The following is a 26,114-nucleotide window of genomic DNA, read 5'->3' as shown; positions in this document are numbered from 1 at the left end:
CAGGCTTGAGTCACTGACTGGTTAACCAGGCATATTGCTGGAGTTCTCCAGACCAACACGCTGCCTAGTCATTCTGCTTCCCTATCACTGCAGTGTGCTAACACCTGTTAATGTTTTGTTCATCCGTATTGGTGCAGTAGACTTTTGTTGTTCTTTGAATCTGCACTGGCATGGCCTACTTGTTAAGATATATTTCTCTCTTTTCCACCAAACTTTCACTGAAAGTCCTCCCTAGAAGGGATTTTACCACAAATCTGATAACAATAACTCTTACTATGTATCTGGCAGCATTCCAAGTACAGTATGATAATTAATTTATCTAACCCATAGCACAAATTTATAAGGAGCATGTTAATTAAATTTATTTTACAGATAATGAAACTGAGGCACAGAGAGGTTTAATGATATTTTCTAGCTTGAGCAGGACTGTTGGTCTTCCTGCCCACCCAGGCTCCTGAACAGTTGCTTGGAATTATCCCAGAAGGCCTGTGGATCAGGGATAGAGCAGGGGGAACCAAGTGTTCTTTATATAAAGATGGCTCCATTAGGTATCTAGGCCTCTTTGGGCAAGAAGCAATCACTCTATGACCTTGCAGCATTCTTACAAATTCTAAAGAATGAGAAACTAGAAGGCTTGACCAAAGAAAGAAGGGAAGTTCACTCTGCACAAGAGCAGAGCCAAACTGTCCCCAGTCGGGAGTGAGTCATGTAAATATCCTATGATAAACCTAGAGTTATATAGGCTATATAGTTACATAGCCTTGCCTTCACAAAAGTACCAGAGGGAAATTGTAGAATAAGGGACAGGGTTATGGCTGGAGAAGTGGGAGCCCTGGATTTCAGTCTCAGCTCTGTTCTGTGTGAGCCTGGGTAACCAATTAGCCTCTCTGGGCCTCAGTTTTTTCACATTATATTAAGTACATTCTCTACAGTGCCTCTTCAACAATTTTTAAGCCAAAGCATTTATTTCAAAGAATATTAGAAAAATTGGTGGCAGTATGTTTAATACACAATTGAAACATCAGTGGTCAGATGATCAGTGTGGTCAACAGGTAGAGACTACTGTCTTAATATCTTGATGAAATCTAGCTTCACTTCTGGAGTAAAAATGACAACAGTTCCTGGATTCTGCTAGGAGAGGGGCAGAATTCTCTCTACATCCTTCTGTACGGGCTTCCATACAGAAGACTTCAATTACTTGTGCAAGTAATAGACTAACTCTTCAAAGACAGAAAGACAGGTGCCAATAGCTTTGAGCATCTTCAGAAGTACATCTGGAGGTCCACCAGCGATCATAATACAAAAGAACATTCACACTAGGATCCCTCCACCCACATCTGACGAGTTTAGGAAAGCCATTCTTACATGTAGACACAGCTTGCTGTTAGGAGCAGCCTGGCTTTTACTAGTTTCACTAATGCTGAATTGTAGCCAAACATTTTCAAGATCTCAGACTCTAGGAAAATTGTGCCCTTCTTATAGCCATCATAAGAAAACCAGAAAACAGTATGCTGTTTGAGGACTTCTCCTTGTGACCTCCTTTGGATAAACAAATGGAAAATCTGTGAAGGAAATAGACTGCACTGAACCCCAAGGAACCGTGAAGACCTAATTCTATAGTTCTGACCCCTTTGTGTTAAATCGGGTAATAATTTAGCTACTCAGACTCTCTGTTGTTTTAACAGAGACTCTGTTAGGAGGTTGCCTGGCATATATTTATTTTTCTCATATTTCAGTAATTCTAAATCTGTTTTGGCCCATTGTGCATGCAGAGTGCCTTCATGCATCGGCTAGACTACAACAAGGGACAGTAGCAGAGACAGCCCCTGCTCCATGGAACTCACAGTCCAGTGATGAAGACAAGCATTACTCAAAACCTCAGACAAATGAATTTAAAATTAAAACTGAAATGAGTGTGATGAAGGAGAGCAGAGCTTATAAAAAAGGGGACTGAATTTTACTAAGGGGACTAAGGAAGCCTTCCCTGTGGAAGTTATAAATGAATTCTACAGGAGAAGTGGGATTTCTAGTAGTGATAACATTGGGCCATCAGCCCTACAACAGAAAAAAACATTATACCCTGGAGGATGAAGGAAGGCATGTGGGCTAGGATGCAGAGATGACAGACATTGATGAGGCTGGAGAGATGAAGGGGTAGAGTCCTAGATGCCATGCTAAGGATTTGGGTCCTTATCCTGGAAGACACAAGAAAGCATGAAAAAGTTTTAAGCAGGAAAATGAGGTAAATGGATGTCCAGTTCAAAAGGCTCTCTTTAGCTTCAGAGTTCAGTCAATTTACTTCCTTCATGAAAGCGTGTCATTGAGGGGTGCAGGGCTACATCCTGATCTTCAGAGAAGACAATCCATATCCCACAGCCATGGTTTGGACTCCTGTATCTAATTAACCATTCAGTTGGTCCTGTGAGTCAACGTGGTATCCTATGGAAATTTTCCATATTTACTTCTAAAGATCAAACAGTATTCTAGTTTAGTTGATAAAGATAGTCAAAAGGGAATTCAAGTATTTGACTTGTATGAGCTCTTCCAACCCTGAGATTTACACATTCAACAAGTATTTATTGCACACATACTGCATGTCAGACTCTAATGCAGGCACAGGGATACAATAATTGACAAGACATACACTGCTTCTGCCTTCATGGAACATATATTCTAGTGGAGGAGATAAACTCTAACCAAGCAAATAAGGAAATGTGTACAATGATACCAAGTAGGGATAAGTGTTAATAACATTAATAAATCAGGGTAAAAGAATGGAAAGTGACAGAGGGTACCATTTTGAGAAGGTGATGGGAGAAGTCCTTCCCGAGTTGGGTCATTTCAGCAGAAATCTGAATGAAGTGACTGCCTGGGCCATGCAGAGATCTGGGGGAGAAACATTCCAAGCAGAAGAAACAACATGTGCACAAGTTCTAAAGTTGGAATGGATTTAGTTAGAAGAAAAATGTGAAGGTCAATTGGCCTGAAAGGAACCAACCAGGGACAAAATGCCAGGATGGGATTGGAGGCTGGACACATTCCATCTTTCCATTAAGTTGCAGTCAAGAGTACTTTTACCTGCCATTGTCAGAGTTCTTGTACTTGTCTATACACATAACATGTAACATCAAATATTTGTAGTTGGAAATTGTTTTTGCCACCTCCGACTGCACGTTTGTTCCAACAAAACAATCTCTTTCCATGAGCCTTTCTTTCAATCTCTACCAGTATGTGTTTCTATTAGAATGTTCTTTCTACCTTTTGTCCCATTCTCCTTTCAGTGGAGAGTACCAGCTTACCTTTGTGCTTATTTTCAGTTGATAAAAAAAAAAATTTTTATCTGTTTTTTGTTTTGTTAAATGTTTCTTTTTTAGAAATTGGCACCACCGTGCACTTCAAGCAAAAAGGTATGGCTCTTATTTCTATATGTTAAAGAATATCTTCTATATGTTAAAATTAAGATTTCATAGCCATATATTGGGGTCTTATACACTTGAGTTCATTTCATCTCAATAATTTGTGATAATAATTTTCATAACGTATTTGCCACTATGTTTCCCAAATTGCAAACTTTCTCGTTCACAAAAAGCCCATAACCCCTATATTGCTCTTGATAGCTATTCATTTTTAAATCTCTGGAACTGAACAAGTTATTCCCTCTCCCACTTTCCATGTGTGGCCGTGGTTAATTCTTGCAGATCTGCACTTTTGGCAATGTTCACTGTCCAATGACTGGGCTCTCAGAAAAAATATAGAGCCTACTTTACTGTGTCTTGTTGGCTATTAAAATGGATACATTGCTAAAGGAAATAGAGTAGTGTTTCCTAATATGAAGCTCTTGAACACTTAATATTCTCTCCTGCCTCAGTGTTCTCCCAGGTCTTCAGATAACCTCCCCTTTCTTCAGTACACCCAGACTGCTGCAGTCTCCCAGGAACTACTCCACATGCCTCCATCAGCCAGCCTCGTGGCACAAAAATCACCCAGGTCTCCCTACAAAGACAATGCAATCAAGTTAAAGCTTCATGAAATGCAAACAATTACCAATTCTGAGGCACCCTCCTTAGAAATCCAACAGAAATCCTTACAGAGTCTATCCCCAGACCAGAGTCACAGAGAAAGCTGCATGGCCAGACATTACCCTTCTTAAGTTCTCATGACCACTCACTTGGATTGGTAATTGTCTCACCTGAAAATGTTTTCTTCTCTGAGTCTCAAAGGCTATGAGATAGCCAAGGTCCTTCTCAATAGTGAAAGCCTATTATTGTGGGACTTAGACCCTACTAGTGACCAACAGCCACAGAAATTATGGGCCCTTTGGGGAACTTGAGTGGCTCAGTCAGCTGAGTGTCTGACTTTGGCTCAGGTCATGATCTCATAGTTTGTGAGTTCGAGCCCTGAATTGGGCTCTGTGCTGACAACTCAGAGCCCAGAGCCTGCTTTGGATTCTGTGTCTCCCTCTCTCTCTGCCTCTCCCCTGCTCACACTCTGTCTCTCTCTCTCTCTCTCTCTCTCTCTCTCTGTCTCTGTCTCTCTCTCTCTCAAAAATAAATAAACATTAAAAATTATGGAGCCTTTGTTGCTTACTCCCAGGAAAGGTTCAGCACCTTGTGTATGGCCAGCTCTAACAAATCTTCACAGAAGGCAGCAGGGAAGAGGACATCAGAAGTACATACATTGTACCAAGATCATTTGGTGCAAGAAAGTGTAAACTCCTGTCCCCTTCAGACCTTACTCTTTCCCCAATGCCAGGATTATCAATTACATTTGAATTTTAAGTGGTTAGTGTTAATGGAATGAACATATGATTCCTCAGGGGGTTGATATGGATGGAGAAATTGGGCATAGGGTTTTATTTCAAAGACCATTGAGATAAATTCCTAGTGTCACCCAAAGGGATTCTAAGCATTAGCCTAAAATTTCAAAATTTTGCATGCCAAAATATTTGATGCTGTTGTGATGGAAAAGATGTGATGGACGTTACTGTGAAAATACTTCAGGCTTATCCAAGACTCACTTGTAGGAGAAGTCCAAATTTAATTCTAAGGTACACTGTTCAAATTAAACATCAATATATCCCCTCTTCAAGTCTCCAGCCTGAAGATTATAAACTTTAATCCCCCAATTCATTCACCCAGAGGAAGCTGTACTGGCTGAACGTGGAGAGCAGGTGGCGCCAGAGTCAATCTTATCAGGCTTTCCTTTAAACATGGCTTCCCAGGACGGGGAAGTGCCTTAGCCTGCATATCCGGATAATATCTAAGAGAGATGTAGATTATTTTTCTCCTTTGCTTAACAGTTGTCTTGTATTTTGTCTGAGTTTTTGTTTTATTCTCAGTCACTCGGTCAGCCCTTAATAATTCTAAGTAGAATTCAAACTTAAACTCACCTAGTCTTCTTTCTTCTTTTCTTGTGTGGCTGAAAACAGGAATAAAATCATTATAGACCTTGATGCCTTAGTGGCTGAAAGGAATGCCCAAGGATCACTGAGGCTGTGATTAATGATTAATTTTTTAAGAATGATTATTTTGAATAAATCTAGTCCTACATTCAGGAAAATGAGCCCTAAGTACTCAGGAGAAGCAACAGAAATGCACTGGCTAGATTTGAATCATAAAGCGTCTCCAAGTGTATGCCCTCTAAAGCAGGTGTTGGAAAATCACCTTGTACTTTCTTTGAGATTTTACTGAAAGACAAATCAATTGGCAGAGTATCCTGCATCAGATCTGTATCATAGAGACTTGCCAAAAATCCACATATCCTGCAATTTCAGGATGTTTTATCAACCTTGTCCTTAATCACAAATTCCCTTTTAAAAACATTGCTGTGACAAAGTGCAGTCCAGCATTCATGCTGATACAGAGTCTCACTTATCATCCTGTCCTGGGGTCAAGAACCTTGACCTGGTGTGTTGACTCAAGATTCTCAATCTTGCTATAGCTGAATTTTGCCCCATCAGGTCAAACTTTAAAAGCCTTGACCCAATTCACAAACCAATACCTTTGGTTCAGAGGTATTTCATGCCTTTCTGTAATCCAACCTTCTACAGTTAATAGCAATAATGATGATGCTACCATTTATTGCATGTTTATGGGATACCATGCATATAAGTGTATGCACACATACATAAACACATATAGAATGTGCCTAACTGCCAAGACATGATTTTTGTCTGTTGTATGAAAAACATGTAGCAACTTTTGAATTGTGGTTCTATTTGCTCATCTATTCTTAAGGCTAAATTTGTGTTTACAGACTCTTGCTTTCATTATATCTGTCAGTATATAAAAGCACTTGCTGAGCCTGGCCATCTGGTGTGGGAAATAAGATTTATCATTTGCATTTTCACAAATAAGCAGAAATTTCATAACTATGAACTAAAATGTAATTAATGATTTTGCTGATTATTCTTCCCTGAAATAGCCATTAACTGAAGTAGTCTCCTATGCAGTCATATATATCTATAATTGCATACACACTTGTGATGGTTCTCCAACTCTCATTCATTTACCCGTGCATTTTTTTCAAGCTATTTATTTACTCTCAAAACCAATTATGAAAAGAGCATGTCATATAAGCACATCAAACAGTTATATGAGAGCACTTAATAAATAATAATTGATAGAGATGAAGATATCTTTAATAGATCCACAAAATGCATTTCAAATATATAATAATAATTCTACTAAGGATAAAATTAAAGATTATTAACACAGTCATACTGGGATTCCTATATATATCATAGACTATCATGTGAAAGTAACAGCCAATTCTCAATTACATGTGTTAAAAGACCAATAATACACATGTACATTATATCATATGTGTATATATGAGTACGCACATAACATATATACTTCTCTTTGTATCTGCATATATATGTGTGTACATACATTAGCAAGAATGTTATATGTGACCATGTTTATTTAGGTCCATATATGTATATATCATGTTTTTCAATGATGGAATTTTTGCTTTCTCAAATATTTACTGCCCTTCAAATAAAGTGTTAAGACTAGGGTTTTTAGACTTCCCCAGTTACTACTCAACTCCAAGATGTCTGAGAGATAATCTAGCCTGTCACAGCACTAAAAATGAGATTAAGGAAATAAGCAAAATTAAACTCTTTGTAAAATCCTTCTGTTTCACCCTATCCCTAAGGCAAAACAAAAATCATTTTTGTTTAGTCCTGTATGGCCTCAATTTGTGTATAGTCTTTCTCTGTTTTGGAAGCTGTACTGACAACACTAATCCAAACAAATGTGCCATAGAGTTCATGCCATTTAAAGCATACAGAGGAATTAAAATGATGGGGAAATGCATTGCCATCTGGCCAGAAGGCCTGGAGAGTGCCCACTGAGAGAGCTTAAAGGTCACAAAGGCCAAAAATGGTGGTGGTGAAGGGCATGGAGGGTAGGTTAAGGAAAGGCATTGAGCTGAGACTCCAAATGTTTGTATTCCAGTGCCCGGGCAACAATTACCATCAGGTACTTTATGCATGCACATAATCTTCTTGAGCCTAAATTCCTCATGAAAAACATGAAGGTAGCAAAAGTGTCTTTTATTAATATGATCCTACAGTCATTCAGAAAACTGCAGAATTGACTGATTGAATATTTAAATTGTTTACTCTGCATTTCCATAGCTTTCCAGATAATAAAGCTTATTTTATACTATGTTTTATACTTTATATTTTATACTTATTTTATACTTACTTTATAACTATGCTGTTCACAGTTTGTATATCTTCATATTTTTATATTAAGTAATGTTTTTAATATTCTCAAGAAGACATTCTAGTAAAAAATATTCTATCGAAAATCACTTGTTCCAAGATAATGGTTGCCTCCGTGTTGTTTTGTTTGTTCTAGCTCTTGTTTTAAATGAACCCAAAATTGATTTGACAGGAGACTCACTGGCACTCCTTCCCCGTGTAACCACTCTGTAGTGGTGATGGGCAAAGACGGGAGCCAGCTGCCCGGGTAAAAGCCTCAGCTCCTCTGCTCACCAGCTTTGTGAATTTGTGCAGTAGATTTAACCTCTCTGTGCCTCTTATTATCTCACTGTGAAAAAGGGTCCATTATAATACCTACCTCGTAGCATGGTTATATGCTTAGATTGGTAGAGCATTTCTGACAGTACCTGGTAACAAGTGCTGTGTAATTGTTGGTTTTGTTCGGTTGATGTTGTTGCTATTATTTATATAGAACACAGATTAGAACATTCTTGAATTCAGCATTTTCCCTGTTATCTTACATCTGATCTGATATAGTTGTAGACAATTTTGGAAACATGTGCACACCAGAGGATGCTTCTATTGCACTTGAAAACCATCATAGGTTTAAACACGCATGGGCACACAGCACACTCACATGCACCTTCATTCACACACACTGATCTGCATATGTGACCTCAGAACTGCAAAGTGACCCATAATTAGTCACGTTGATTTCTCTTTTGAACATCATTGTCTAAGCATACAACCTTAAATCTAAAAATCTCTGTTGTGAAAAACACCGAGATTTTCTTCTTGTAATGGATCTATACAAACAGAACTATACAAAAGGAGAAAATGGAGCAAGCAAAGCATAGGGGACAAGCTCATGGGACCCACATTTTCTGCCCCAATTCTCTTCTCTCTGTCTACACAAATCCCTTCTCCACTTTCCTCTCCATTCCCATCTCCCTCTTAGATCCAGACCCACGTCCCCAAAATCGTATCCATGTTGGGAAAATCGGGTGACAGTGGGAAACAACATAGACTGCCATTCCAGGGTGAATTCTGGGCACGTTCAAATCTCAGTTCTGCTTCTGGTTTGGACTTGCCTCTCAACCTCTCTAGGTTTGCTGCTGGTGGTGGTGGTGGTTTTTGTGGTTGCTTTTGCTTTTGAGTTTTTAAAGTGTCACATGAAGAATTTGGACCAGATGATCTGCAACCTCTTAAGAGTCTACAAGGAGTTGACTTATTTTCTAGCATACAGCTAAGGTGCCATCCAGCCATAAATGTTCCTTGGAAACAGTTCCCCTCCCCATTAACAAATAAATAATTACTGCTTCCCCCTGAGAAATGAGAGTTTCGGATTGGCTCTATGTTTTATTGATGGAGATCCTGTGATGAATCAGCTGGAGGAGCCCGTGTCTGACTGCTGAAGGACCCTCACCAGTGCTTGGAATCTTAATGAGTTCTGGCATCACAGTGCTATGCAGGGCACAGCATGCAAGAAGAGGTTGGGTGAAGAGGAGCCCGCTGCACCAGCAGACACATCAGTGATAGCCTTCTCCAGCAAGAGTAGTTTGTATTCAAATGTATTTCAACCACTGATACCCCTTGAGATACTTAGAACTCAAGGAGAAGGATTTAGGAAAGACTGTGAGCCCTTCCTGGCCTGTACTCAAGCACTGACTTTGAGGCGCAGCCCATTCTTACCTCTGATACTGTCAGCAGTCAGCTGTAACATAGAGCGGGCTGAATGTAACTTCTCTTTTCTTTCTCTTTTGCGCTGCAGGGCCTGGGTCGGTGAGAGGAATAAATGGATCCATCAGTCTGGCCGTACCACTGTGGCTGCTGGCAGCATCTCTGCTCTGCCTTCTCAGCAAATGTTAATAGAATAAAAATTTTAAAATAATTTAAAAAACACACAAAAATGCGTTACACAGGATACAGAGAGAGAGAGAGAGCAAGATGGGGGGAGACTGTTTATTTCACAACTTTGTGTGTTTATAAATGGAGGGGGAAATAAGAAAACGAAGAAGAAAATACATTTAAAACCATTTTAAGTCCATCAATAAAAATTTCAGTAAATCAGGGTGGGAAAAGTTCTACAAGGATATGTGTATATCGATGCAAATGTATTCTACATAAAGACTACATCATGCTAAGGACACCCGGATGTTGTAAAAATAAGACAAGTGAAGAAGTATCAGATGGATGTTAACCGCCCTCTACACACACACACACACACACACTTTATCCTTCCTTCATTCTTTTTCATCTGTGGGGAAAGAAAAACTAAGGTCTTGCCTTTGGTGTCTATATTTCCATCATCTTTTTATTCTGTTTTTCATTTGAGCTGACTTGTAGCCATTTCAGACTATCAGTGGAATCCATGCTGGAATCCGTGTTGAGCCTTTATCTGGCTTTCCTGCCTCCACTATCTCCCCAACTTTTAAGACCATTTCCTCCCCCTTCAGTGTGTTCTATCTCCTCCACATCCATCCCAGATACTCCGTTTTATTCCCTCCCCCGAGCCCCCTGGCTGCTGCTTCTCTTCACAGCCCCCCCAGCACTAGTCATGCCGCAAATGCTAGGAAGTGCCATTTTAATTTTCTCCACTGTGCGTGCGTGCTCAAGCCTCTCGCTCTCACGTGGGTATACAAGTATGTGAGCGTGTGTGTCTCTCTCTAAAGCATGCCAAGGGAATGGTCCATGTGTACATAGACTCATTGTGCTGTAGATACTGTCCCGCATTGTAATTGTGAGACGCGGCTGTGACAAGTTGCTGGGGGACATGGTGGAGAAGAAGGCATGGAGCAGAGCCCCCCAGCACCCCCCCATGGCTGTCACATGACATCAGTGTGTATTCACACCAAGCTGTGCCCCTTTTAAGGGCAGAACCTCATATTCCTCCTAGTCTAATCATCAGAACCCAGTCGAGAGTCACTCAGAATATCACTGTAAATGAAAGTGCCTACTATTGATGGGGTGAGCAAACAGTAGAAAGAATCAGTGACGTCAATGAGGTGACCTAGGAGAGAAGGTTTCTGATTTCACTCTTGTTTCATGAGTCTGAGGAATTCATATATTTCCTGGCTTTTTGCAGGCTTGGACCTGCTTTGCTGCAGGAGTGAGTAGCATATGTTGAGTAAATCCCAAGAAGCAGAAAGGTCTCCCAAGTGTTAACTCCCAATGAAAGGATGATGAGCCACATGGAGATCCTAAGCAGCTCTGTTTTGCCCCCTCCCTGAGCTTCACCTAACACTGCATTTGGCCCATGGATTCCCCTGAGCAGAGATTGTTTCCTATATGGAGAGTGAGCAAGGCACGAAAAGTAGACAGATGCCCACATCCCTACTCATCTTGCGGAGATGTGGGCAGAGCTCTGTACAGAGCATTGACCATAACAAGAAAGAATCCATTCCTTGTGCTCCTTTGCAGATTTTTGTCCTGATGTTGCAAGCTAATACTTTACTTGGTGGCTTGCACGATCTCCCTTCTGCCCCACTGGTAATGTTTGCAGTACCATTGTTCATACTAGTCCATCATTATCCTAGGCCAGGCCACTGGGATATATTCCACCTTCCCTGCTCACTTTTGGCTTCTAGTTCCTGAAAGATACTATGGGGGATATGATGTCTAAGTTTACATCAGCAAGAGTCATCTGAAATGTTAGTTCCTTAATCAAAAGATCTGGGAAACCTGTAATAATTTAGGCAGAAACTGTATGCATACCACAAAGTTTGGTATCACTGCAGCACCAGGATGTTCTTAGGAAAGGTTTGCAGAGAGAGCTGGCTGTAAATATCTTTGTCAGGAAACCAACCATTGCTTTCGCTTAGACTATAGGAGGCATTGGAAGTGGCTCAACATATGAAAAGACAGAAGATTATTGCTGAGGTCATAACTGAATGTATTTCAGAAAAGCCAAATATGGTACCTCACCTAGTTTTGGAACCTGAAAAATAGCTGTCACATGTTATAAAACAGGAAACTTCCTAACTGCGAATAGAAAAAGGAAGAGAAAGAGAAAGGAAGGGAGGAAGGGAGAGGCAAAGACAGGAGACAGGAAAGAGGGAAGGAAAGAAAGGGGAGGATTTGAAATTTCTGATAGAATTTATTAATTAAAGGCTCTTGGCAATGAGCCTTGTCTTTGAAGGTAATGATCTCTTTGATGAGCAACATTTTAAATCTGTTCTAGGGGATTCTATTGTTTGTTTTAGAAAGCTTATTACCAGGCTTCTTTTGTGATTTTGCAGCTTAGACATGAAACAGAAGGGCAAACAAATTGGGCTTGAGGATGGATAAGAGTATTTGTGGCAGATCCTGGCATAGGACAGAAATTCTTATCCAAGAAAGTAGCTACTAAAATATAGGGAAGGTGAGCCATATTCCTATCCAGCATCAATTTATTGACAATCGGGGATTTCTCTAACATTTTGGTCTTAGTACAGGAATATAAGTTTATCATCCTTGATGATAAATGTTCCCCATATATTGAAAAGCCAGTCACATCCCTAAGTGGAAGCTTAAGAGGAACTCACGCTAATTTAAAGTTATACAAGAAAAGAAAAGTAGTAGGAGTTAGTTCAGTTTAGTATCAGTTTCAGGAATAGATCCTTGTGGCATGTGACACATTTTAATCATATACCTAGATTTCTTATTGTCTCCACCCTATCATAAGGACAAGGTCTTGGTTTTATGGAAGGAGATTCTCCACTGAAAGGAATGTCTGCCTTGTCAGCACCATTTGTTCCCTGAGTTTTAATATAATGGAATATATATTAAACATAATTAAACATTTATTGAATATTGTGGTGTTTGCATATATCTCTGGCAGGATCTGGGAATTTAAAAACATTTGTCCTGGCTCCTGTTTCAGAGCAAACATTGGCCCCAGAAATCTCCTAGGTTTGAGAATGTCTCTAAGCAATGTGAAGAATGGAGGAGAACATAGTTTGGAGGAAGGTCAGAAAAAAGGCAGGAGCCAGAGGACTGACACCAAGAAATTGAGTCTGAACGTGGGACTTCTTGGAATTTAGTTCATCATATTGCTATAAATCCCTTCAAGAATCTTATCCGTTGGTAGTCAAAACTTGAAACCCTGCACTGAAAAGAACCAACTGGTTGAAAACAATACCATGAGAGGAGCGAAATTCATCAATTAATCTGAATGACTAATATCTTTCATGTCCTTTGTATGCAAAACGACACTCCACCATTCTTAAAATCCTTAGATCCGACCTTCAGTTAACAAATGCAGAAATGACCTTGACCAAGGGCACTTCCTGAAGAATGAGAACTATCCTAGGTTTTACAACTGCAGAATTATATCCTCTGTGCAATCGTTCATCAGAAGGTGTTGCCTTGTTGGAGGAAAGTCTTACTTGTTTTGAGACATCAAATCCCTCTGCCCTTAAAAGAACTAAGGCTTAGGGAAAACATTGTGCTTTCTCATGGGGAAGAAATGTCCTATTGACCTTTGCCTTCTCTTCCAAGTCAGACAGACTTCTCCCTTGCCATGGGCATTTTTTACTACATATTCAGTCAACTGGGGCTATTCATAGAGACCTTGTAAAAGTACTCGTGATTTTCATGTTCTTGGGGAGAGAAACAAAAATCTGTTTCTCCTCCAAAAATGGACTTACCTCCTTTGCACACAAAAACTAAACTCCTCAGCATGAAATTATTTGAGTTATTACCTACCAAGTTGTTAGCTTCTTAACTACTCCAGAGTCACATTTTCCATCCCCAGGTTGGTTGTGGTTTGACTGTTTCTATTGACTTGTCTCCCAGAATCCCTCCTTTTGTTTTTTGCAGGCCTTGAATTATTTGTGGAAAAATAATATATATGTGTATGTATTTTTTTTAATCTTATCTTTACAGATGCTATATTTACAATATTGTATGTATTATAAGACAAATCTAGAATGATGGTTTAAACTTAAAAGGAAGAAAAGAACTGAATCTGGTCAAAAAAAGAGAGCTATGCTTCATTTAGAAAGATAGAGAGCCCCATTTTTTTCCACTTTGTAATTATTTGTTTAAAAGGAATTTGTTTGTGGACCAAGTTCCATGGGATTAACCATGGCCTTATTTTTCTCTTCATCTTCATAACTTATTTGCCTGGATTTAGTCTTGGTCACCAATAACTATCGTTTTTTATAGAAATATAAGTGCAGTGCTATATCTGACCTATGAAAATTATTAATATTTTGAAGACAAATGTGAAACATACCACAAAAATAGTGAGATAGGACCCTAAATTAAGAAATGTAAATTCAGTTCAGGAAGCCTTCTTCTTTCTTACATACTTAAAATATTTCTCTTCCAAAGACTACATTTGCCCCAGTGATGTAAATTTTCCGTCATAGTTGACATTATATCTGTAAACATCTCACTAAATGCAAAATGGAGTTTACATTTATGTGCATACTAGCAGAAGAGAAGTAAACTATTCTCATTTGCATGTAGCTGTGTTGTCAAATGTGGCCAACTGAAATTCAAGAGAGAATTTGTTTTCACGCAGCAACGTACATCACTTTCCTCTTGGCAAGGAAGCTGGTGTTAACGTTAGGTTTAGGTTTAACATTTACACCAGTGCAAATGTTTATGGATATTATGGAAAACTTATTTTAAAATCTTGATTTCCTTTCAGTGCATTTACATACTGTGTGCTGATTAATAAATTAGGCACCAATCATGTGTAAATCAATGTAAATCACTAGTTTATGTACATAATATAAACGATGTAAACTTCATTTTTCATGCAGTGCCCAAGTTCAGCTAAATCTGTGAATCTTAAAGAAAAAAAATCAAATAAAAATAAATAAAAACTGAAGCATTTCACAGGTCAGAATGGGAAGGAGGATGACTAATGTCCCAAACAAGAAGGTTGCCTCAGCAAAAGGAAGTAGACCCACAGGAACTATTAAAGGTTCACATCCTGCTCAAGCCTCAGGAGGCCACCTCTTTGTTCCTACAGGAACTAAGTGGAGTTTCCCCCAACTGCAGCCATAGTTGTCTCACCTGACCCCAAAGCAAGGGAAATGAGGAAATAAAGAGGAAGGAGTTTTAAGGGCTCATGTGTCTGTTGCATTGATTCCCAGTGTCTTCTTGTTACTTCTTACCGATCATCTAAGATGGCTTCTTTAAATAAGTTCAAGTCACCCACAGCGTGGTGAGCAAAATATTACTGTTTTTATTTCTCATCGAGCAAAGACATCGGGAAATCTTCTTTGCCATCTTGATTCTAAGAAATCGTGGGATATAAGAAATATGTTCTATCCTTGAGAAACATCTTGCCAAGTTACCCTAGGAAATAACTACTTTTACTTAATCTAATAGACCTACCTATTCTGAAGGGTCTTTCTGAAGGGTCTGATGTGTTTAAGAGAGAGAGAGAGTTTCTACAATTTGAGCAACCACAAAAAGTCATCAAAGAGATGACTTTGGGGATCACATGAACTTTCTGCATGGACAGTTATAGAAAGAAATTTAGGTCAAATTAACATTACACTTAAACATTACACTCCTTTACCCAAGATAAATGGCAACTTTAAGGTCAGGCAGAAAGTTAAAAGAATTGGACTGTAGCCTTGGGTCTGGCCACAAACAAGCTTAGGTGACCTCAAGCAAGCCATTTAGCCTTCCTGAGACTTGGTGTTCTCATCCCGAAAGTAAGGAATTTGGATGACATCTCTAAGACCTCTGTCATCTCTAAACTCTGATCCTGAATAAGAATTTAATAATCATATAAGATGTATTCAGCTGATTATTCCAAGCAGCTGTGTATCACCTCCACGTAGGCCTCTATACCAGCTTCCTTTCTCAGAACCATCATTCCATCATCTCCATTTCAAAAGCCAAACCTTCTAGAATACAGGGTCCCTGGACTGGTTCTAAAATTCTCTTCTGATCAAAACTTCTTAGCAATGTAGAGAAAGGACACATCCAGATTATACTGAAGGCACTGAAATAGCTGGAGTTGTTTCCTTATAATATATAATCTAACGTTTGAATTCTCTTCTAATAACCTTTCAGAGGAAGGAAAATAACCAGATTGAGTGTTATGCGTGGAACAAGTGAGGATGTTGTGCATATGACAGGAAACGTCAGTTTTTTTTCTCATCCTGGGCCAAGTGCCTCATTACAGTAAATGTGTGTCGTTGAAAACTTTTTGCTTGTGCTGATGGTAGTAAGCATGTGGTCTCAGGCAGGTTTAAAAGGCTGTTCTGTGAGAAACAGGCAAGACAATACATTTTGTTTTTGGAAGGAATTTCTTATGGCAAAAGTTTTCCCTAAACTTGACTTTATAGCCTATGAAGTCAAGCAAGAAGATGGAGAGAAAATAAGCCTCATTTTTAAAAAGTACAAGTCGATACCATTTAAAGATGACAAGTTGAAAATAGGACAAAAATAAACACACTTGAGGAGGTTACAGAATTGAATATAGTAAGAGTTGTTGTGAAGGCCAGAATCAATGTGCAAGTTCTCTGTTAAGGTTCTCTGAGAAGAAGGCATACAGAAATGATGTTTCTCAGGCGGTTAATGAGGAATTGCTTTCTTGTGCCATGTTCTGGATGGATTCAGCACAAGCCCACTTGTTTTAACCCATCAAAGTGTAGCCCCACACTATCCTGGAGGCTCAACTTAGCATCTGTCCAATGGTAGCTTTTCATTCATTGCCTAGGAGAACAGAAAGACTCTGAGTCTCTTATGTACTGAAGACCAGGGATTATCCATGACTTCCCAGCATTAATATCACTTGATGTAGATGAGGATATGTGATGTGCTTAGACTACTTAGGAAGCTTTTTAAAATGGATGAATGGCCTGCCCATAGGACAACTCCCCATTTCCATGGTTGTTTCAGAGGTGTCTATTTGAGTGGTGCTCCTGGATCTACTCTTACAGCTACATTCTTCTCTGCACAAGCCTTCTCTATGTAAAGCCAGCCACAGAGTAAAAATCTGCTTCTTGCAAAATGAACAAAATATATGAAACTGTTAGCTTCATGGCACGTGGCAGTAATTCTAAGCTATCTGTAGCCTTTTCTGGACCCACTTCCCTAAGTCTTTGCTCTTCACCAGAGAATGTAAATGGTTCATCCTGGTGATTATGGCCAGGTCCTGCTCCCTAAGTATTCACTGGGATTGGGGAAGGTTAAAGGGAAAAAAAATGTAGGGGGAGAGAAGCACGGGACAAAACCTCCACCTTCTCTCCCCCCACACTCCTCCACCCCTTCCTTCTCACTGCTCTACTGAAGGGTGTATAAATCCTGCTCTTGGTTAGAATTCTCCTTATTAACAATGTTATATACATATAAATATATATATATATATATATAAATATATTCCTTTTTTTCAGCCCTGTAGACATAAACAGAAATTTTCCTTGATGATACAAACACATGGCCATTTTTTATTTGGGCTTTTTGTTGTTCAAAGTTTATTTTTGTTTATTGGATGGATTTTTTCCCTGGATACTAGCTCTGTGAAGGAAAATAAAAAGCGCAGTGTGTGTAAAAAAAAAAAATTAAAATTAAAAAGAGCTTTTTTTTCCTTTCTTTTAAAATGTATTTAAATTCTGTTTCTCTCTTCTGTTACTTTACACGTATGAATGCTCTGCTCTTCTGTGATCTTAAAGCAAAATGAAATAAACGTGAAAAGGAGATGTGTCTTCATTGAACTGAGTCAGTGATCTTGTGGTTGACTGCACTGCCCCTTGGAGGTTTTCATGAATAAGACAGGAAATGAAGCCAATGATGGTGCAAGTCATGTGAGGAAGGGGTGGACAAAATACTGAAGAATCACTGGAAGGCTATCAAATCTTTTTTGTCACAGATAGGAATGTGGTATTTACAAAAATTGTCCTCATCTAAGCAAAGAGATTCTCTGCGGGTTTCTCTTTCTCCCTTAAGGGATCATAAGAATGAATATAAATTACCTTTGGGAAGCTACAGACAAAGCATTAAGAAGTTCCAGATTGTTAGATTTGAAAGAGATCTTAGGACATGGTCCCCAAAAACCATTAGGGAGTTTATATTCTTTCTTTAAAGTCTCCATAGCAGGGGTATCTTTAAGGATTCACTTTAATAAGATCCTACCTGATAACAGTGGAAGGCATAAAATTACTTTTAAAGTCACCTATCTTTTTCTACTTATGAAAAAGAAAGTTTGTTTTCTATTCCTACTGAGAGCTATTCCCTTCACAAAATGCTTCCAAATTTCCATAGAATTCCTATAGCATTGCACAGGACAGACAGGAGATGGCAAGAGAAAATGCGAAATAAGCAATCCACAATCCAAAGAGGTGAGATTGGCTAATCGTATACATGGGGAAGGTGATGGGGAGGGTCTGAAGTTTGACTCTTGGTAGGCAAAATAGGTCAGAAAAAACAAGAATCAGGGCGGGTGGCTGGGGAGAGGGTGAGTAAGCATTAGTGATCAGCTTCAATAATCAGCAAAGGGTCTCAGACAGAAACAAAACCCCTGCAACCCCTCTGTTTTAAAGAGACAGTTTAAGGGCCTAATCTCCCCAAATTTGAATTTTATATAAAATTATTTTTTTAATAAACTTAAAACAATTTTTAGCGTTTATTTTTTGAGAAAGACAGAGAGGGAGGGAGGGAGGGAGGGGCAGAGAGAGAGAGGGAGACACAGAATCCGAAGCAGGCTCCAGGCTCTGAGCTGTCAGCACAGAGCCCGATGTGGGGCTTGAACCCACGGACCACAAGATCATGACCTGAACCAAAGTTGGACACATAACCAATGGAGCCACCCAGGCACCACTGATTTTATGTAAAACTCTAAAAATGCCCTTCTTCAATGAGTTTGCCAAACTCGAAGTTAAAGACACAGTTCTCAAACAAAATAGCTCTCACATCAGATGCGAGCCACAAGTTCAGGGACCTCAAGCCACCTTTATTTCTGATCAGCTCGCCTCAAATTCAGTTCCCACTATCCTCTTGTATTTAATAATTTCTAGAATGACACAGAACTCAGGGAAGTATTATCTTTATGATTACAGTTTTATCATAGCAAAAGGATGTAAATTGGAACCAGCCAATAGGAGAGACACTTCAGGCAAAGTCTGAGAGAATCCCAAACGTGAAGTTTCTTTTGTCCTCTCCCCTCTGGAATCAGGACACGTTACCCTCCCAGCATACTGATGTGTGACAATGCCCAGAGTGTGGCCAACCAGATAAGCTCATCCAAGCTTTGGTGCACAGAGTTTTTATTAGAGCTTCATTACTTAGGCACGATTGATTGAATTATTGTATGAACAGCCAAACTCCATCTCCAGGACCCCTCTCTTGCCAGGAGGTCAGACTGATGTCACGACCACAAGACTCAAAGCCCCTGTACTCTAACTACAGGACTGGTCTTTGTGGCATGGCCAGCCCCCATCCCTCATTGGCATAAACTGTCTAGGGGCCCATCAGAATTTACCTCATTAGCATGAAATATCAGGTGTGGCTCCAGGGACCCAACATGAATAACAAAGAAACTCTCCTACCACTTGGAAAATTTTAAGGAACTAAAGGTTACCTCTCAGGAACCTGGGCCAAAGGATAGCCCGTCTTTATTATATGCCTCCCATTTCCAATCTTATAAAAAAACTATTTGGAGTCTTTAATAGCATTGTCCTTAACTGGCTTGAGATTTTATTTCCTTTTAGCCACAAAAGCTACAGGGTTAGAAAGTTAATACCACCTGGAGGCTTTGCCTTCTGAGTGCTTCAGAAGAAATTCTTTGTTGTATACCCCATTTTCTACTCCCTTTATATCCATTTATTTAAAAACATGTTCAAAGCAACACCTGAGAGCTGGGAAGAAGGTGAGTCTGTGAATCTAAACTCCTTTTTTTTTTAATTATTTTATTTATTTATTTTTTTATTTATTTTAGGGAGCGAGAGAAGCACCAGCAGGGGAAATGGGCAGAGGGAGAGAGGAGAGAGAATCTTAAGCAGGCTCCACACTCAGCATGGAGCCCAACACAGGGCTTGATCCCATGACCCTGGGATCATGACCTGAGCTGAAATCAAGAGTGGGATGCTCAACCGACTTGAGCCACCCAGGTTAACCTCTTAATTAAAGGGCCATGACTTTTTCAGCCTTGTGATCTTTTCAGACCTAGCACAGTGAAAGGCTAATAATTTATCAACATTTGTCAAAATAGAATTGAATTATGTTCAATGCAAATAACAATACACTACATGTGGGATTTTTTTCTACCAATCACTGTAATCTCATGACACTGGTGGAAGATTTCTAAACTCAAGTCTATGGAACGAAAGGCAGAACCCTCCCTCACACACACACACACACACACACACACAATTGTTACACAAACATGGAACACTTCGCTGCCTGTAAGCCCAAGACTGGAGAATTAAGGGTCTTCAGTATGAAGAGGAAAAGGCCCTTTCTCCACTCTCCCTGCTAACTTACTCTCTTCTACTCCCTGGACTGGCACATTGGGGTAGACTTTCATTAGTCAGCTCTACTTCCTGGCCCCAAAATCTCAAACTGTTGAGGATCTTTAGCAAACCTTGGGAACTGTGTTTGAGAACACTGGAGAGGGGAAGTATTCTAACTTAGTCACTTCTTACAGACCCAAACATTCTCAATGAGAAGGTGCTGGGTGACTTCTCAAGGGCTTTTAAAACAAGACAATTTGTAGTATAAGGTAGTGTGAAATTGGGACTGGCCATGTTATCTTTACTTTGTGTCATTCTACCTGCTCACCCTGCCTGCCCCTGTCTGGCCTCCCAGATCCAATTAGAGACATACTGGTCCAAAGAACTTCCACCTCCAGTCTGTCTGCATGGAGAGGATGCTCCTAACAGTGCAAGCAAACACCAGAAATGGACCTGTCAGCAGAAAGAGTCAGGGTCCCTGGAAAAAGAAAGACAAGACAAAACTTTCAGGACACCAGAGAAGAGCCCTACCAGGTCTTCTTGCCCAAGCACACTTCTCACAGAATTTCCTAGGAAGTGTTAGAATTACAAAGAAATGCAAAAACCTCAACAGTTAAGGATTTAAAAGAACAAATGGAATGCAAAAACTAGCAGTCTCTACCAAGCCAGGAAATAGCTAACCATATCAGAGATAATAAATCAATGGTAAAACTCCTAGTGCTGTTTCAAAAGTAAAGATTTACCCAATGTACATTCTTGAATTGTTTTTGTAGGATTAAAATCGTGACCCATAGGGTTAATAAGTTAACACTAGCAAAAAATTTAAACCTTATTTTTTTCAGAGAACAGTTTCTCCCTCATCAGCTATTGGGTCTTCAAACACGACTAACAAATATATACTAGCTGTTTTAACAGAAGCCTGGACTCAAGGTCAACTGAAATGATTCCAGCCTATGAACAAGCTAAACCCTGTATTTCTTACCAGAGATAATAAGCCCCAAACCCCATCCCATTTATAAGGGTTCTTGGAGCATGCCCATAGCCCCTTCTTATCTGGCAGTTATCTCTGCTTCATCATACTGTGAAAGTCTCTTCCTGAGGAGGAGCCCAAGCTTCATTAACACCACATAGGGTGCTCTTGCAGGCAAGCTTTCCAAATATGCCTGCCTTTATACAAGATGACAAAACTCTCCTTTCTGGGTACCGCATACGAAACCCTAAATAAAAAGAATCTACTCACCCTGCTCGGGGAGTCACCACTTTGGAAGTTCTTCTTCACCGTCTCCTTATTTGACACAAATAAAGATTACTCTGTGTGATAACTCCCCCTGGTGTAGTGTCTACGGGTAATCAACAAGGAGTGAACTCTGGTTACAGACCCTGATCAGAAACTCAGGAATGGGGAAGGACACTGGTCATGTCAAGAGAAATGGTGTGGTTATGGCCCCATGAAGCTCCAGCTAAAGAATCTTTAGAAGATCCCAGGCAGTTGCCGGTGGACCCTCTCCACCCCATCCACAGGCCTCTACTGCATTAACATTTTGATTCCAAATCCCTGGATTTTAAATAAACCTCTCTGTCCTTTTAGTCTTTCCTGGGTCCTAGATAATTAGTGTAACTTGCATTGCTGAGTTTTTGCCTTATTCTTAATATGTGAACTCCCAGGCTCTATATCATCAGCAAGTCTTGAGATGGAAAAGCCTTTAAGTAGCATCAATTCACCCAGATACATAAATACTTCAGTAAATTCTGAAAGAAAGAAGAAAACAAAACCTCCCAGAACCAAGAGGATTCACCAAAGAAAGGATTGGGAGCACCTGAATGGAGACACTTCCTACTCACAAGACAGTTGGGTTGTGTATTTGAAAAAGCTCTTAAGAAACATGTTCCCCAGGTCTGGCTGACCCTTCCCTTCTTTGCCTCTCAGCAGCCTGGCCCATCTACACTGCCCTGAACCAATTTAGCCAGGCCTAAAGGCTTATGTAGCCCAGCAAGAAAGAAATGAGCCCAGAGGAGGCCTGGGTCATGCCAATTAAATACACATAGGCATACACATATACATTTCTCTGCCCTATGCTCACATACCATGTAGACACATTTTAGGACCTAAAGAATCTGTCTCAGGGCATGCATGACCAGTGGTAAAATGTGGAAAGATGCATAGCTCTCCCTCTGCATCTATTAAACCTTTGTTTTACAAACTCTATATTTCAATTAAAAAAAAAAAAAGCCTGCCTTAGGCTTTCTTTTGTTCTGGAAGGATCATATCCTTATACCTAAGTAGCAATATTTTGGTATTTTCCCTTCTTTAATACTAATTTGTGATAAAATAATGGTACTTCCAGGAAGACAAGATATTTGGATATTAACTACTTGGACTAGCAAGGACCCCAATTACCTAATTCTGCCTCACATTCTAAATTAATATTGAGAAGAAACAAGAGATGAAAACACAGTAGTTTCCCGTTGTGGTTAGCGTTAAGGACGCAGGCCTGCAGCCTGCAGCTGCTGCAAAGGGTCACATTAGATCTTAATTGTAATGAACTGAGCTGCTCTCTCTCTCTCTCTCTCTTTTCCTGTGTAAAGCACTGTAAATAGGCAATAGGGTCTTCATCTTCCCAAAAGCCCTTTGAAAATAAGAATAGAGCAGAGGTTAAAACAAAAATTCCTGGTGGATACAGTCACCGTTTTCATTAACATTTTAAATGGTTATTTTTAATGGTACATTTAACTAAAGCTAACTTATCCATGGGAAGAGAATGTGGCCATTAAGATCGGCATCTGTTGAACAAACTGAGGCCCATGTTCGGTGATGCATGATTATAACACCAGGAATATTACATGCTAACAGCAGACTCATTAGCATTAATTGCTGCATTTTGTCTCACTTAAAACCTCCTATATATATAGCATTTGCTAAATACATTATTCTTCTCGAAATAAATATGCCCTAAAATATTATCACATAAATAACAAGGAAGCTAATTCAAAATGATGAGAAGAAAGGAGAGCTTACAATACCTCTGTGACCTGACACTGATGACATGGCCTGACAAGGTCAACCTGCAAAGGGTTCACATAGAGGGATACAGCAACTGCAAATATAAGGTCACTACTCACTATTTAACAAATTGTTCAATGGTAGTGGTGGAAAAATCCTCTAGAGTGGTGTGAATACACAGATGCCAAGGTTTGTGCATTCATTCATTCACTTGTTCATTCACAAATCTCCATGAAGAGACTAGTGTGAGCCAGGCACCTGTGTAATTATTCACCTGTTCCCTGAGGGCAAGCTCCTGTCCTCTGAAGTCTATGTCTAGCTGGGAAGACAGACTTTGTTCTTTGTTTTTCTTGTTTTGTTTTCTTTTGTTTTGTTTTAGGATCTTATTTTTAAGTAATCTCTACACGCAGCGTGGGGCTCGAACCCACAACCCCAAGATTAAAAGTTGCATGCTCTACCAACTGAGCCAGCCGGGTTCCCCCAGGGAGACAGACATTTAACAAAGATTTATAAGTCAATCTTTTCATGATACAAATAAAATATTTTAATAACCCTTTCACTGTCTTGCCATTTGGTCAAACAGACTATGTATGCCTAGATCTGTGTCTAGGTGAAATTGGGATCACTAAAAATGGGGCTGTGAACACTCTTTATGAATGGAAGGGGTGACTTTTCAGAACTCTTGACCATATGCAATGTCCTAATTCCTCCTTTTCCTTTAAACTATTTGATTCTGAACTTACTTCTCTCAGAATATGTCACACACACACACACACACACACACACACTCGCACACCTGCCTCCATATCAATATTTCTTCAACTTTAAGCTTCACATCTGTCCTGCACCATTATCCCGTCTGGACTTTTCCCCATTTATGATCTATCACTGAAAAACAAGTTTAGTGTTTTGGCTACACTCTTGTCAACGCACGATGCATTTATTCATCCATTACCCAGATATTTGTGGGTCCTGACTATTTGCCGGGCTCTGTGCGAGGAGCCGGGATGCCCTTGCAAGTGAAGATGAATGCTGTATTTTGATCCTTACCTCTACCTGCTTACTCAAGCTTCAAGTTGAGAAGAATATTTTGAGTGAAGTGAAATTGTGGCAGCACATCAGCATTGCACATTGAAAGATGGCTGTGACACTTGTGTGTGTGATTGTCAAGGGCTTGCTCTCACAGAGATGAGATGATGGGAATACATGAACGCTGTGCAGAGGTGCACACCACTGAAGGCTGGTGTGGGAAAAGGAGGAAGAAAAGAGAGAACCTCCTGAAGAATAAGTAGTCATTAGCACAAAAGAATATCACAAAGATTATTCAGGTAGCCCAGATCAGAAGTAGGGCTGAACTCCATTTCGAGGTTAAGGTCGTGTGGGAAAGGGCAAGAGAAAGACTTTATAGAAATAAACTATTTTTTAAGTGTTTATTTATTTTTGAGAGAAAGAGAGAGAGTGGGGCGGAGGGGCAGAGAGAGAGAGAGACACAGAATCCAAAGCAGGCTCCAGGCTCTGAGCTGTCAGCACAGAGCCCGATATGGGACTCAAACCCGTGAACTGTGAGATCATGACCTGAGCTGAGGTTTGGATGCCCAACCAACTGAGCCACCCAGGTGCCCCAGAAATAAACTATTGATGATGAGGATAAACTATTTTCAAGTCCTCAAATTTTATATGTATTATTTTTGCTAACCTTTACATGAATTTGTATGATTGTTAATATTATGAGTCCCATTTCACATAGGAAGAAACTGAATCTTTCAAAGTTAAATGATGGCCCGAAGAAAGTAAAGAGACTGGAATCCAAATTCAGATCTCTATGTTTCCACAGGCTTTGCTCTTAACCACTGTACTACCTTCTAGTGCAAAGAACTACCTGTCCAAAGATGTACCATCAAAATATTACAATAAAGCACCACATAATAATGCATGCAGTAATAGTGGTGGAGAACTAACAGTACATGTTTCATAGATAAGGTAACTGGGCTTCAAAAAATTAGCTGCCTGTCTCAGGGTCACACATCCAGCTGAAAAGCGGGGCCCCAGAACCCCATTTCTGGGCCTTTTTGGTCTAACGTTACAGTAGTTTCCACCACAGATCTCTTTCTTTGTGGAACCCAAAAAAGAACGCTCAGTTGTCAGCTTCAGTAGCCCATGTGAATATGCTGGGAGAGGGTTATGGGCTGAATTGTATCCCCTCAAAATTCACAGTTGAGGCTCTAAGCCCCTAGTGCTTTAGAATGTGACTGAATAGGGAGATGGAGCCTATAAAGACATACTCAAGGTTAAACAAGGTCATAAAAGTGGGGCCCTGATCCAGTATGACCGGCATCCTTATAAGAAGGGGAAAAGACACCAGGAAGGGTTTTGTACAGAGACAAGACCATGTGAGGACACAGCAAGAAGGTGGCTATAATATTGTGATTTATTAGAATATGTATTTTCTCATTCAGATGACTAAAATATATTTCTCATACATACATATTTGGTCTTTGCTCATGGTTCTTGGCTCACAGCTCTCAAAGCCCTTGGAATTTACTGAGTAAATATCTTTTGTCATAACATTCGGTTTCTTGTCCTCCTTTCCTAAAATGGCTTCAGGGCCATAAAGGTGAAATGGGTGTCTCGTTATTCATAACTAGTCTCTTCACACCACAACTGGGTTTATTTTAATAAGGTAATTTGGAGAGCGCCTAAGGAGGGGGCTGGTTGCCAGAGTGGGGATCAATTGGTCACATCCCCTGATTTCTGGGTATGGGAGAAGGGCTGAAGGTTGAATTGATCACCAAGGGCCAGTGATTTAATCAATTATGCCTATGTAATGAGGCCTCCACAAAAACCCTAAAGGCCTGGGTTCAGAAAGATTTTGGGTTGGTGAACATACGGAGATTTGTGCTCTCTGAGAGAGCACGACAAAGCTCTGTGCCCTTTCTCCACACCTTGCCCCATGCATCTCCCATCTGGCTGTTCCTGA

At 39.9% G+C, this 26,114-nt stretch overlaps 1 protein-coding gene across 4 annotated transcripts in view; it reads left to right on the top strand.

Moving 5' to 3' along the window:
* LOC102957482 (limbic system associated membrane protein) overlaps nt 1–12,667 on the top strand; it is a 649,275-nt gene extending 636,608 nt beyond the window's left edge. For 3 of the 4 annotated variants that reach the window (XM_007098640.3, XM_042999166.1, XM_042999167.1), the window contains exons 8-9: nt 3,375–3,407; nt 9,507–12,667. In XM_007098640.3, coding sequence (XP_007098702.1) covers nt 3,375–3,407; nt 9,507–9,604 — 131 coding nt within the window. In that variant the 3' untranslated portion in view covers nt 9,605–12,667. The remainder of the gene's footprint in view (nt 1–3,374; nt 3,408–9,506) is intronic. The other variant, XM_007098641.3, reaches the window with a different exon arrangement.
* The last annotated feature ends 13,447 nt before the right edge of the window (nt 12,668–26,114 follow it).

Source organism: Panthera tigris, chromosome C2, assembly GCF_018350195.1.
Source record: "Panthera tigris isolate Pti1 chromosome C2, P.tigris_Pti1_mat1.1, whole genome shotgun sequence".
NCBI lineage: Eukaryota > Metazoa > Chordata > Mammalia > Carnivora > Felidae > Panthera > Panthera tigris.
Note: the sequence above shows the minus strand (reverse complement) of the source record. Positions and strands in the feature narration are given on the sequence as shown.